The sequence below is a fragment of the Corvus moneduloides genome, chromosome 2 (genome assembly GCF_009650955.1).
Source record: "Corvus moneduloides isolate bCorMon1 chromosome 2, bCorMon1.pri, whole genome shotgun sequence".
Classification (NCBI taxonomy): domain Eukaryota; kingdom Metazoa; phylum Chordata; class Aves; order Passeriformes; family Corvidae; genus Corvus; species Corvus moneduloides.
Window position 1 is genome coordinate 56501905 of NC_045477.1, and position 14488 is coordinate 56516392.

At 45.9% G+C, this 14488-nt stretch overlaps 1 protein-coding gene across 2 annotated transcripts in view; it reads left to right on the forward strand.

Moving 5' to 3' along the window:
- Positions 1-767: 767 nt before the first annotated feature.
- SIAH3 (siah E3 ubiquitin protein ligase family member 3) overlaps positions 768-14488 on the forward strand; it is a 44582-nt gene continuing 30861 nt past the window's right edge. The window contains exons 1-2 of one of the 2 annotated variants that reach the window (XM_032099781.1): positions 768-1060; positions 1367-2361. In XM_032099781.1, the coding sequence (XP_031955672.1) occupies positions 2227-2361 (135 nt within the window). In that variant the 5' untranslated portion in view covers positions 768-1060; positions 1367-2226. The remainder of the gene's footprint in view (positions 1061-1366; positions 2362-14488) is intronic. The other variant, XM_032099782.1, reaches the window with a different exon arrangement.

Sequence of the window (14488 nt, forward strand, 5' to 3'; positions counted from 1 at the left end):
TTAGCAGGACAGCAGGGATGGGGGTTCCATCTCTGCTGCCCATGGATATAGTGGTGCTCCCCCAACTCTAGGCATTTAGTCAATAGTCAAACAGAAATGATCTCCAGGGATTCGGGTGGCAATGACCAGTGTAAGTAGCATTACTTAGCTTTAGCCCATTTTGGGCTTTGATGGCGAGTACTTGGACTGGTAACTTGCAGACAGAAATTTCCTGGTATCAAGAATTGTGCAGCTACCAACTACAAATCAGGAAAAAACAAACAATAAATAGCTGGATGCTCACAGTTACTTTGGGAACAGAGAGAGAAAGAATACATTTAAGCAAATCGATTCACTCACTTGTCCTCAAGTCTGTCTGAAAATATTCTCAAAGTGTCACTCAGCACTGCAAAAATTATCTCCTCATTTACAACCAAATGTTAAGGACTGAGGGATACATATTCCTCCAATCCTTAATGTTTTTTGGGGGTTGTGTAATCAGCTGTTCCAGCATTCACAATTTTCACGTATTTATCTACTCAGGCCTCCTTTTCCTTTTTCTTCTTTTTTTTTTTTTTTTTTATGCACAGCCTCTCTGCAGTCTGGCCGAGCCAGGATTGCAGTATTGATTTAGGAAGAGGCAGTTTTGACAATACAGTCCCAGGCTAATTCCCGCGCTGTACGGGGGCTGCTCTGTCTGCAGCAGCAGCCTCACCCCCAGCGTGGGGCTCACAATTAAAAAGAGGAAAAAAATGAAAGAAAAGCTACTTTTCTCTGTTCTGCTTTGAAGGGAAAAAGGATTACCAAGGCTAAATAAGCCATCTGAGTACTTAGCTAGCAAGCCTAAATAGCACCCTGATAGGAAGTTCTGGCAGAGAGCTAATTAAATTAACTCACTTTGATTTATTAACAAGCAGAGCAACATCTCACACAGGATTGTCCCACGAAATGAATGTGCTTTCTGATTCCTTCAGCTGCTTCAGCGCAGTCACCTCCCAGAAAACCCGGTTATGGGGACTCAAGTTTAATGAGACTCAATGGCTCGAGAAGGATCCCTGCCCACCAACAGAGATACGCACTGGTAATAATACCTAAAAGCATGTTTATTTTTGTTGCACATCCCTAATTCCTTTTTAATGCCTAGGACTATCTAATGGCTAATTCGTAATTTCCTGCTCACCGATATGCAGATGAATGACAAGCAAAAGCCTTCTGCATGTTTAATTATTGTGTTGATTTAGAAGCCACTTTTCCCTCGGTGCAAGTTTCTCTGTGTGTGTGTGCTCTCATGCATCACGTATTTCATTATTTTTAGAAGCATGCTCTGTGCCTTTTTATGCTCCCATAGTTCCAGCATCCAATAATTACCATGTTTTGTGTCCAACAGACCTGATCCACCAGCAAGTGTAAATCAGGAAAACATTGCTGTCTCTAAATGGAGTTATTCCAAGTGACACCAGACCTGAGACCTGACCTCTCCTATTTTCAATGATGGGAAAAATGTTATTTGTGTGCTGGGACCCTTGTGAAGTAGCAGAATATAAAATTTAGAAAACTTCAGAGCAGTGAAAATCCAAATTGAAGCCTGTGAAAGCACAGACGAGAATCTATTTATGTAGCAAGCTCTACTTCTGCTTAACCCCTGCAAGGAACTGTAACTCTCTTTGCACATTCGAATTTTCTCCCTCAGTAAAATATAGTCTGCTTAACCTATTTTTGCTACTTTCTCACAGTTTCACTGGAGGGGTTCTTCCCTACGCCTTACATGTAGCTTTGCTATCCGAGAACTCCTTTGTTAAATTAAGGCAATTAATAAATGGAGATGTTAAGCAATCAATTTTGCCTGCATATCTCCACAGCCTTACGTATGACTGGCTGTAATCACAAGATAAATGCAATGTGCTGATGTATGGTAATGTTCAATAATACATTCTCCACCAGGCTCTATTCATCAGGGAGTTTCTGGAGGGGAGGCATTTGTTATTGGCTGTCTCCGGACCTCAAGGATAACATTTCTGTCCTTTCCATTGGCCGCCCCGCTGCTGCAAGCCTCTTCCCGTCTTATTTTGATGATGAATATGAAGGCATGCTAAGCTGTGCCGGAGAGTAGCTCTCGCCGACTACACTCCCACCCCGGGCTCAAGGACTCCAGAGCTCCGCGGCTGCTTCCCCTGCCCACTGCCAGCAGCAGCAGCAGCAGCGGCAACAGAAGCAGCAGCAGCAGCAGCAGCAACGTCAAAAGTTGTGATGCTTTTCTTCACCCAGTGCTTTGGGGCTGTGTTAGATCTTATTCACCTGCGGTTTCAGCACTACAAGGCAAAGAGGGTTTTCTCAGCTGCCGGGCAACTTGTCTGCGTCGTCAACCCAACACACAGCCTCAAGGTGAGTTAAAAATATATTTTCTCTTCTAACATCTCCTCGTCTTCCCCAACACCGGCACCCGCGATTCTCCACAGGGAATGAAATTATGCTCTGGCAGCAAGGGGAGAGTGCTATTAACACACTGCAGCCCTGGCAGAGGGGATATTTGCATTGTCTGAATGCATGATTCCCTTTGGAGCAAGAGAGAAGCAACCCACCGCTCCGAGTGACCGTGGGAAGTCGCGGCTCCCCCTCCCCGAAGTTTCCTCATCAATTTCACCCACATAATGAGCATGCATGTTGCAAGCATTTAGTAAAAATGATTGGAAAAGTTGGTTGGATGAATTAACGTCCCTTTTTAGTAGAAGGATGCTGTGTGGTCTCCCAGGCTGACACCCCAGCACAGAGGGATGCTGCCAGGCAGTGGGGAACAGGAGGAGGGGGGGTGGCAGCAGAGGGATCTCCTCTGCTGCTCTCTGCTCGTTCAGGGGAAAACCGGCTGTTTCTGTCTCCTGAGGGGACTCTGAAGGCATTCCTCTGGCGCTGAAACTGTCCTTAAGCTGTTTGCAAGGTGAATCTATTTTAGGAGGGAGAATACATTTGCTCTAATGCGAAACTATTTATAGTCCCCATAAAAACATTTCTTTTACTTGCACAGTTCTGAATTTTCACTGACAAAGTGTCAACAGCTCCATCTATACCAGAGCCTTCATGTTTGTAGTAGAGAAGGAGCAGCAGGGGGAGAAAGCAATCAGGAGGCTTTAATTACTTTATCACACTAGTGAATGACCAACTTTAATGAAGTGGCTTCTGTTTTGTGAGAAGTCCTTGCTGACCTGACTTGTGAGGTAACTCCGCTATCCTGGTGCAAGCTCAGAAATTAATTTCATTCAGGACAACTTATTTTTGGCTCTGCAAGAGTCCCTGTGAGGTACTTGGAGGGCTTGCAGGAGGCATCTTTCCCGAGCTCCTGGTCCCTGGGACGTCCATTGATGGGGTAAATCCCTCTTCAGAGCATCACCTCACAAAAAAAGGGCATGTTTCCCACAGTCATCTTTCCCGTCTCAGGCTGTGCTCAGGAAGGAAGAGATGGTTTCTAGCAGGGTGCCGGCTCCGGGAGGATTTTCCCGCAAGGCTGTGCTCTGAGCACTGCCGGCTGGGGCAGGCACTCCCAGGGGATGAACCGCTTGCGTGCAGGCTCCCGTCTCCCGGCATCAGGGTCCGCACAAGATAGGTTAAAAACACACAGCCCTGTCATTATCTGAAAAGGTCCGGTTGTCTGAATGGGTAAAAAAAATAGCTGCATTCCTAAGTGCACAGGGAAATTTTGTAAGTGAATTCTTCTGTGCTCAACCCCTTTTATGTGATGGTCTCCCTCTACTTTCATTTATTTTAATTGTTATTTTAATTATTAAAAAAAAAAAAGTGAGCAGAAAAAAGACTGTCAACACACATCAGATCCCAACACAATTTCAGTGCCAGTGAAACTGTCTGATAAGGTCCCATAAGAACACATGGGGGTGACTATTGCTCCACTATTACCTAAGACTAGACTCAAGTTTATAATTTCAGGTCCTGCTGAGTTGCAGGTTTGTTACTGTAGGAGCTGCAGCTGTGTTAAACACATAGGGCATTTCATTTTACAAAAATCCCCCATGGCCAAGCTCTTCACTGCTCAGACCCAAAGCCCGGCAGAGAGACGAACAATCTCAGTACTGCCTTGGCAGCATTTGAATGTAGGCATTGGAAGCAAAACTCTCTTGAAAATAAACAGGACCCTTTAGGAAAAGGTCTGGGGTGTCAGTGAAGCCCCAGTAAGAATTGTCTTGACCTGGGTGGGAATTGCTCCCCCGAGAAGGTTGCACTGGGAACCCAATGGCACAGGTGTCTCCACAGGAGCCTGTTGAGACACCATTCAGACGAACAAGCTGACAAGAAACACTCTGCTCTGATAAACCCCTCTGACTGTAGAGTGAAACATGCTGTGCAAGTGGTCCCAAGTTACCCAGCTCACATCCAGCCACATAAATACAGTGGGCTTTAGCTCTGATATGCTCCCCAGGTGTTCAGCTTTCCTCCAGCTGCGTAGGGAATGCATCACCACTTTATGACAGCATCCAGAGGAGATGTGGGGATCGAGTCCCTTTGTGCCCAGCATGACACAAACAGTTGTCCACCCATAGCAGCCTGTGGGCCAACTGGAGCCAGCTGGCTCTGGGCAAGCAAGGCACTGTGTCCAAAAACTGGTGTCAGAGTCAACCCAGGTGAACCTGCTCCTCAGCATGCCAATTTCTCTCCCAGGGATGCACAGGGAGGCTGTGGTTGCTCTCAAAAGACATCTAAGGGACCATGAAATGTGAAAGGGCCACACTTATTCCTCTGTGGTGGTTTACAGTGTTATGACTACTTTGACATTTTGTAGTCTATTATTTCTAGCTGGGTCTTTTCAGCTGTAACATTTTGTTGACAGCCCCCAAATCTATCTTAACAATTGACACGTGGAGTGAAAACTGTATTAAGGTTCGTGGTCGATGAACACAAACCTGCTAGGAAACAAGGACTGGGAGCAATGTCATTTCTCTCCCTTTTCTTCAAGGCTTAAATGTTTGTGGTTATCCAGAACTGTAAGCCCTTTGCAAGGGGATTACTTTATTCTGTATCTCCACAGCACTGGTGCAAGGGGGCTCCTGGCTGACTGGGGCAAATGATAAATGGCAGGCATCACACTCCAGTGTGATTATGCACGTTGACATCCTTCACACAGGTCAGGTCTTCAATCAGTGCCAACGCACATAATTTCATTAAAGTCAAATTGCTGCAGGACCTCTATTCTCACTCCTTCCACCCGAGGGAGTGCTCAGGGATGGTAGTGGGATTCAGCTCACACTGTGGAGGATTTGTGGCTGGTGATCACGTGTGTGTGTCAGAGATTTGGCACCACGGAAAGCACTCAGTGAGCAGCGGAGCACAGGGGAGACCTGGTACCCTCCAGGGAAGGTTGCACCAGCTTCTGCTGTCACAGAGCTGCAGCCAGACCAAAGGGGCTCTCCTGTAAAGTTATGCCAGAATGCTGCCATCATCATCACAGCCTGGACCTCTGACAATGACCAGAGCCCATCACTTATCTCTTCTTTTAGGAGAGGTCCAGAGGTTGGTAGTGAAGCACACACTTAGACAGAAACCCGTGTATTTCTTCCCACTGAAAGGCTCATTAAAAGGGAAGGCTGATGAACATTTCTGTGTTTCTTAAAGGGCAAGATGGTAAAAGTATCAGCACAGACACCTCTATTGATCTGCTGCTATTTTCCCTGCACGTGACAGGCTGACATGGGTGGCTCTAAGAAGGAAAGACAATTTTGCAACTGTCCCCCTTGGTTTTGTCAGTTTGGCAGGAGAATGAATGGGAGGGGGTGTTTGTTTCAGAACCTTTGTCCCTCTTGCTGCTTTCTGCTCTTTGTCCTCCCACAAAGCTTTCCCAGACATAGCAGCAGTGTCTTACAGTGCTGTGCTATGCTGGGATCAAAATTCACTTGCCAAGCAGAGAAAACCACTTATTTACCACACTTCTACAGGTCACCTTTGTCCTCAGTCATATTATATCCATTACCTTGTAACCTGTCTTCCTCCAAGCATGTGGTCAACCTCACATCTTCCCTTGGAGAGGCACAGCCAGGTAACAGAGCTCTCCAGCCAAGAGGCTGCTCCCTCCAAGGCCATAATGATTAAAGGAGCGACACTTATGCTGTTTGCTGCAGGTCCCAGCATGCAGAGAAAGTTTTAAGGTGCTCCACGCACATGGAAGAAATGGGCAGGCTTTTCTGATCCTGCACAGGTGAGGCTCAGTGAATTCCTGTACATTTTCCCCCTGTTAATAGCAATTCTCCCCAGAACCGCAAACTGGGAAGAAGGTGAAGTTGGGGGGGGGATGCGTTTCCTCACTCCTTAGCATCAGTCCCTGTCCCAATAACCAGCCTCACACAGCAGGGGACTGCAGTGCAATCACATCCCAGACAGGTGCTGATGCTTCATGAGATGCTACATATGGCTGGGTGAAACAGATCTTCCTCATTAAAGGAGTTACTAGCTTTTTACACACAACTTTTAACTCTTTGGGGAGTGTGAAAACTGTTCTTGTAAATAGTAAAAAAGTGTGTTTACAGTAAAACCACCAATCCCCACCTCTGCAGGGCTTCAAGGAACTTGTCCAGTTACGAAAAAAGCACATTCAAACAAGGTCATAAAATAGTTCAATCTTATATTCTAAAAGGGTTGTAACACAATTTATGGGTCCAAACTGTCTTTCAGCTAGTTTTCAAAGCAACAAGCAAATCTGCTCTGACTTAGGGAAGGGATTTGAATCCTGTTACAACAGTTTGGCTCTGCATGCAGGGGCCAGCCAAATAGCATTGTAATCCACTTTATCCCCAGGAGGATTAAAGTGCTATGGTGCATTAGACCCCCATGAGCTCTATTTATTTGGTGCAAGGGAGGAGAGCGACTCTAAAACCTGCTGCTAACAACCCCCAGATGTCCTGTGCCACTGTCTCAGCCCAGACAACCACAAGTCTCCCATGCAGGGCTGTGATTTGGGGACAAAGTGGTGTCTGGCCCCAATGTCCAGCAGGATTGTGACAGCTTCGGTGAGAGAATCTGTGAAACGCTCTTCTGCCTGCAAACCCAGGCTCCTGGTAAGGTGCCTGTTTTCCATCCCAGCTGTGGGCCAGGGCTGTGTGAGCACTGGGCACCTCAGATTTAAAATCCTTTTGCAGGGATGTGGATAGCAGCAGGCAGTGCTTTGTCACCCCTCCTTCAGCCCTGCCTCTGTTTGAAGGGATTCCAGTTGGCCCTGAGCACCCTGGAAGCCTCGGTCTGTCCTGAGAAGTGAGTTTGAGAGTGCCCTGCAGAGGGGAGGCACAGCACACTCTGGCAGCTCTCCCTGGGGGGTCTCCATTCCCTGCTGCTTCCTGGTGCCAGGATCCCCTCTCTCCAGTAAGCCATTAACCTTAAGCCTGCAGACCCATTCACCTGCACGACCCACGGACGACGGCAAAGGGCAGCACAGGCTTCACTCCCAGAGCGCTGCAAAGCAGGACAGCTCCGAGCCTCTGCGTGGTCTCACAGAATAACAATTACCATGTCTCTGTGGGAGAGGGAGGGACAGAGCCCCCACCTCAGAAGTTTCTGTTTTAATAGGCTCTGGCTTCCTTCTCCTCTACTCCCAGCCCAAATCCACTGTGGAAAATTAATTACCACTGTTAACTGGTCCTGCCTGTTATGCTACAGCTCTGGAGGTGGGATAGAGTGGGCAAGTGCTGAGTCCTTTCCTACCCACATTTGATTTTGAGAGTGAATTTGAGGCACAAGGGGAAATGGTTTTAAACTGAAGGAGGATCGATTTAGATTAGATATAACAAATAAGGGTTTTTTATGATAGGGGTGGTGAAACACTGGCAGTTTTCCCAGAGAGGTGGTGGATGCCCTGTACCTGGAAATATTCAAGGCCAGGTTGGACAGGGCTCTCAGCAGCCTGATCTCGTTGAAGATGTCCCTACTTATTGCAGTGGTGTTGAACTAATGACCTTTAAAAGGTCCCTTCCAACTCAAACTATTCTAGGATTCTCTGATTCTATATTAAATCTGACCTGGTTGCAGGACATTTGAAGTCAGATGTTATCAATGGAAGACAGTGCTGTTATTTTAATATTAGAGAAATGCCTCTCCCCTTGACAGGATGTTTGACAGCAGGGTGAGGAGTGGCCTTCAGGCACTGCCACATACTGCTTTGTAATCCACCCACTCTGATATGGCTCACTATATTAGGAATCTCTCAGTGCAGCCCTTCAGGTTAGACATAATAGCCCAGGTAATTCTCTCTGGAGAAATACTGTCCCAAAGGGATTGCTGTGACTAACACAGAGGGTGCAGAGGAAAAAGGGTGTTTTAATATAAGCCTTGATTACATTAAATCAGTGGCAAGGTCTCAGTCTGCTTCCCAGCAGATGGAAATCACACTGATATGATGCTGCAAGTCTCACTGAATATGCTGCAAGTCTCAGGTGCTGAAATGACCTAGGTCAGGTTCCCATGAATTTTGCTTCAAAGTCAGAATTTACAGAGAGGATAATTTTTGTTTAACCCTTAAGATTCTCACCTGGTACCAAAGAACTCCCAGCATATGTAGCTGGGTGACACATGAAACCTTCATTTTTTTTCTCAGAAACAATCTGAGAAGTAATTAAAGTAATTCAAGAAATTGAGTTTAAAGTAATCCAAGAAATCTTAAGTAATCTAAGAAACTGAGTTTAAAGAAAGTACATTGGATCCCAAGAGCTCTGGTAAAATGAGGGAGAGGAGCTGCTGTGTCTGTGCCCTGCCTTCCTGGGACTTTGGTGCTTCCTATGTTGTTTAAAAGCCCGTAATTCTTGTTCTGCGTGGCTCAGAGTTGAGACTTCGTGTCTCCTTTGGCACCTCCAAAGTCTTCCCCTCACAACAGGCAACTGGCATCCCTCAGCTGAATGCACAAGAGATAAAAACTGAATCCTGCAATAATTTCACAGGGTGGCAGTGGGGGAAAGACCATCTTTATGCAGCTTTACTGGGAACTGGGTGAGGAAGTGAGGAGCAAGGGAGGACACAGCTATGCTCTTCTGGCTGCATGAGGTTGGGGTGTCAAGGCCTGCTGGTCCCCTGGCATGGTGGGAGCAATGACCATGGGAGCAATGACCACAATGGGTTGCCCTTGGCACCTCCTGTGGCATTGCCACTGGCACATGGCCCAGCATGGTACGGAGCCATGGCTCTCTTTGGAGCCCCTGGAGGTGGGTGCCAGGCAGCACAAGAGCCACCAAGAAGGAGGGAATTCCTGTGGAGAGCTGAACAAGATTTAGGCAATACACTGGGCCTACTTTTGCTGTGATTTTTTGCAACAGAATTGAGCAGAGCTGAGCCACTTCAACTTCTGATGAAGCTGGGGGAAGCCACTTGGCTCTAGCTGAACGTGACAGCAACTTTCCAGCCCACCTCTGTATGCATGTGGTGTATTTGGAAATAAAAAGCATGGATGTTCAGACATTAAACACTTTATCAGACTGCATTATTTTTCCTTCTTTCCATAGCTTGCCTCTTTTTGTTAAGTATCTTTTCTTCTCTGCTATTGTTCCTTTTCATGCTGCCCATTCCCTGCTGTACCAAAGTCTTAAAGCAAAAGATTCTCCTCCTCTGTCATTCAGTAACCTAATTTGGGCCTTTTCTTGCTCCTGCTGAAAGGAAAGCATCACTAACTTCGCTGCAACTTTGGATGTCTTATTTTCCTCTAAGCTCTTTCAGAAGAAATCACAATCATTCTATCCTTGATGCCACCAATGTCCCTACTGATAGATGAAGTCTCATTTTAACATGGTCATGGGCAGAGGAGAGCTACAAAAAGATGAGGAGAGCTACAAAAAGCAGTGAAATATTGTGTCACCAGCCGTGGATGCAGCTGGCGAGGGAGCAAGGGCTTTACATGCCTGCAAAACTTAATTGGCATCATGCACTGGACGGGGGCTTGAGCAAGCAGGTCCAGCTGAAGGAGCCACAGCACTTGTTGTCCACCCAGCATAGTGAGCCATGGAAATGATCCCACCAGCTCCCAGAAGAGAATATCTTCCCTCTGCTTTGGTGTGGCAAAGCAAATCCACTTTCAGCCGGGATTTAAGCTGGCAGTTTTATGTGTGCACTGCCAAAGTGCACCAAAGCACACATTCCTTCTGCTTCCATGCTGCAAGAGCAAGCAGTTGGGCAGGGCAGTGGCTCAGCTGTGTTTCAGAACCTCACACAAAGCTCTTACCCCTTGGGATTATTGAGGGCTGTGCTGAATGGAAAAATTTCACTTGTGCATGGAGACTTCCTGAAAATTGCTCTGGGTGACCTGCTGCTAATAACCACCTGCAGTACTCCTGCTCAGCTCTCCCACAGCATTCTCCAAAGAGGGAAGAGCATCTTGGCACTGCCAATAGATTCCTGACACATGTGCTGTGTACAACTGGAAGTACTTTTATTTATTTAGAGGCATTTCAGAGCATCTTATATAACATTAATGGATTTATCTTTAGCTCTCCCCTTTCGTCTCAGCAATACCGTGAAAGCGTCACTGGAGGAGAACAGCAGAGAGCTCTGAGTACTTTGTGGGTTTATTTTGGTGTTCTTTTTTTAAAAGAAAGAAATGTTTGAAAAAACTTTGGGAAGAAATTAACCACCTATTTCCATACCAGATGCAGTGCTTTCTGTTCTAGTCTTTTCTTCCAGAGCAATTTCATTCTGAACTGGTCCAAACTGAAACTCTTTTTCACTTCCAGATTGGCCTCACCAGTAAAAAATAAATCATTTGAACAGCTTTAGTATTTCACAAATGGAAATATTAGGGTTCAGAGTAGCTGATGAAGTGCCCATCAGCCCCTCGTAAATGCACAGCTGAGAAGAGACACAGGTCCTTGTGAATATTTTAAACACAAGATCACACACTCTTTCACATCAAATGCCAGCTGAAATGTAAAGAGAAACAGAGAAATGGAGCATAAATAAGACAAAAAAATATTAAATTGGTAACATCTCCTTGTGCAGAACACAAATGCTACAGATGAGCAAGCAGGCGGATGCTACAGAGCAGAAAACCACATCAGCAGAGGATGAAAATGTTCTTCCACTCTTTGGAACCACCATGTGGAAAATAAGCAAAGTAATAAGCATAAAAATGGAGTAAATGGCCACCACACAGGGATTACATAGGACAGCTGGGGTAAGGGGATGGCTACAGTCACCTTCAGGCTTTGTGAAAATGAGAGGCTAAAATGGGAACAGCAGGATGGTGGCAAGTGGGGTGATCATGGCAGTACCCCAGCCTCAGCAGGAGCACTCAGGGGTTTAGTGGCAAGCACATGCACAGGTAGAAAAATATGGATGTTTTGCAGGATCAGACACTTACTCAGACATACTTATTCTGAAAATTATCAAACTCGATCCAGCAAAAGACAGTATGAAAAACCTGCTGGAGTTCAGCAGACTTAGCCACCTCTTTTGAAGGGTGCAGGGCAGACTGAAGACATCCTCCTCCCCAATAGGGATGCCTGAGTCCTGTATTCCAATGTCTTCTCAGCTGAGGACACCTGGTTGCACACAGGGATGTGCTATCTCTGCTGGTTGGACTCCCCTGGTATGAAAAGGCACATCACAGGGGAGCCAGGCTTTGCTTGTGGGGCAGTACTGTGAGTTCCCTGCTTTTTCTGCCTGAGAGCTGAGGTTCTCTCTGTGGTGCAACATCCTTAGGAGACTAGGATCAGTGAGATTCCTCATTCTCAAAGAAAGACTGTTTTTCTTGCCACCAACAATCAAAGAAGCTGGAAGACTAGCTTGGGATGGATAAGTCATTTTTGTCTAGCTGAAGTTAAATTAAATGAACCCCACTGATACCCTGCAGTTCCTTTGACACATGCAAAAGGAAAACCAAGCAGGATAGTTGTCTCCTTAAGACAAATCCAGAAGTTTAGGCACAGTAACACCAAATATTATATTCGCTATTTAACACAGGTTCAGGTAAGACTATTTTCTTTCCACTCCAGAAAAGAGAGCTTTTAGGGAGATTTCAGATATAGCAAAAAAAGGTCTGGCAACATAACTGCATGCTGAGAGCTTTCAATTTATTTCTACTAGAAGGAACTCATCACCAGGAAAAAAAGTAGGGAATTCGTTTTTGGACTAGTTGCTGACAGAGAATTTCAGGCAAAGTAAGTGAATAAAGCATGGATTTTGATACCATTGCCAGGTAAGACAGAGGGACAAAGGGCACCTGCCTGGTAGATAAGCTGAACATGAGCCAGCAGTGTACCCTTGGGGCAAAGACCAGCCTCATCCTGGGCTGTGCTAGCAGGACTGCAAACCAGCTGCAGTGCAACTTGTGAGATCACATCCAGACTGCTGAGTCCCTCTGGGGTTTCCTACCCCCAAAAAGGTACTGGCACAGAGGAGTGAGCCCACTGAGGGGTACCAAGCTGGTCAGGAGGCTGGAGCACAGGCTGGACAAGGAGAGGCTGAGGGCTGTGCTGGCTCAGCCTGGGAAAGTAATACAGTTAACTAATGGGATTGGATAGAGAAAACAGAGCTGGTCTCCTCCCACTAATGCACACTGTAAGGACAACAAGGACCAGATATAAACCGAAGCATTTTTGACTAGTTATGAGGCCAAAAATCCTTTCCATGGGAGTGGTGAGGCACTAGCACATGCTGCCCAGAGAGCCTCTGCCATCTTTGTTGTTAGAGATGAGATCTTGATGGGACTTCGAGCAACCTGACCTGTTTTTGCAGTTGATTGTCCTTTGATCAGAAGTTGGACAACTCAATGCCCAGAAATCCTTCCCACCTGAATTTTTCTGACCCTGCAATACTGTATAAAAACAAAATTTGGTGTGAACAGGGAGGTGCAGCAGTGTAAGGGTGTCGTGAGCAATCTTTGAATGTTTGCCCCAACAATGGCCAAACCAAAGTAATATCAGAAAAATATATCTGAAAAGAATGAAGAAGGCAGACAGAAGGTCATGTGGGACACACTCAGGAATACAAGGATCAGCACAGGAGTGACACGAGTGAAAAAAGCATGGACCTATGCCAGTTACATGAGTATCTGGTAATTTAAACTCATCACAAATGCAAATCCTCATGGTGGGCCAAAGCCCAGAGACATCACCAGCTAATTAAATCAGTCTGGATTGGAAAGGAGGTCACTGTGGCAGATGAGGGATGGCAAAAGAGAGCAAGACATACTCCAAAACATGCTTTGGGATAAGCATCCTTATTGGTAATTACAAGCAATATTAAATAAACCCTGAAGGTGAGAAGACAGATTGTTCAACATCTATCAGAAAAGACTTTGCATCAAGGCACAAGTGTAAACATGTTCTGAAAGAGTGCTGAGTGGAGAAAATAATACGGAGCAAGTCACATGGAGAATATAATCCACTGGGACAAATCTTCCTCTCATTCTCCTTATGGGATGGCTTACAGCAGAAAAAAATTTTCCTGGGCTTATTCAACTAACTGCTTCATGATTACTTTCCCCCTATGGAAGGATCCCTGATGCTTCAGACCCACTTTTGGATGTGCAAGCTGTGTTAATTAGCTGTGCAAAGAGGCAAAAAGCAGAGAGGTTACTTAGGTAGTGTCGTTTCTGTTCCCTGACTGGATTCTGGGTCTGCTCGCAGGCTCAGTGGAGTCTGTTTCTGTTTGTCTTTTATCACTGAAAGCCAGAGGTGTGGCACGGATTTTGGTGACTTAGGATAAGATAGCATCACTATCTGGTGAGGAAATGCTGACTTGTCTAGCCTTTTTAGGCCAGCTCATGTTTTGCAGTATGGAAGTCTGTAGGTGACCTGTGTTTTGCTGGGGGAGCCTTGTTGGAGTAAAATATTGCCATTCCCCATGACTTGGTTGGCCCTTTAAAGGCTTTCATAGCCCTGGTGTAGCAGCAGCAGAGGGGGAAACAAAGCTTGGTCTTCACACCACCCCAAACCACTTCAGAGGCCTTTGTGTGTTTATTGAACTAGTTTGCATTTGTATGTCAGACTAGAGAGACAGCTGAAATGCAGGCACATGTTCTCCTTTGCTGCCTTGGCAGTGGCTGTGTTGGTCCTGGAATCAGAAATGTCCTAGGCCACCACAGCAAGCTTCACCATAAGGCATCTCACAGGAGCCCAAGATACAGGTCCTTCAGAAATGTTTTGTTTCAGGTTTGTTGGCTTTGGAGATACATTCACATCTTATTTTCTCTCCTCACATTCCTGCAACATAATTGTGATGTGGTCAGGATCTTGTCTGTCTCATTCAGTTTCCTCTCTGCCAGCACTCTGGCAAATTTGGGGATGCCTTTACCCCCGTTAAGCAGTGTCCCATATAAATATTTTCCTCAAGACATTGACCCAGGTTTAAACTTCTCATTATTTAAGAGAAGTGAGTGGCTTCAGGGAGTGGCTGAAAATACAAGTTTTTCACAGCCACATGCCAACTTCAGCAGAGTGCAAACTCAAAGAAGGCAGCAATGCAGCAGGAACACATTCCTTACAAGTAGGCATGTGTCTACCTGCAGACAATTCATGCAATGCCCAGGTCAAGATTTAAACTG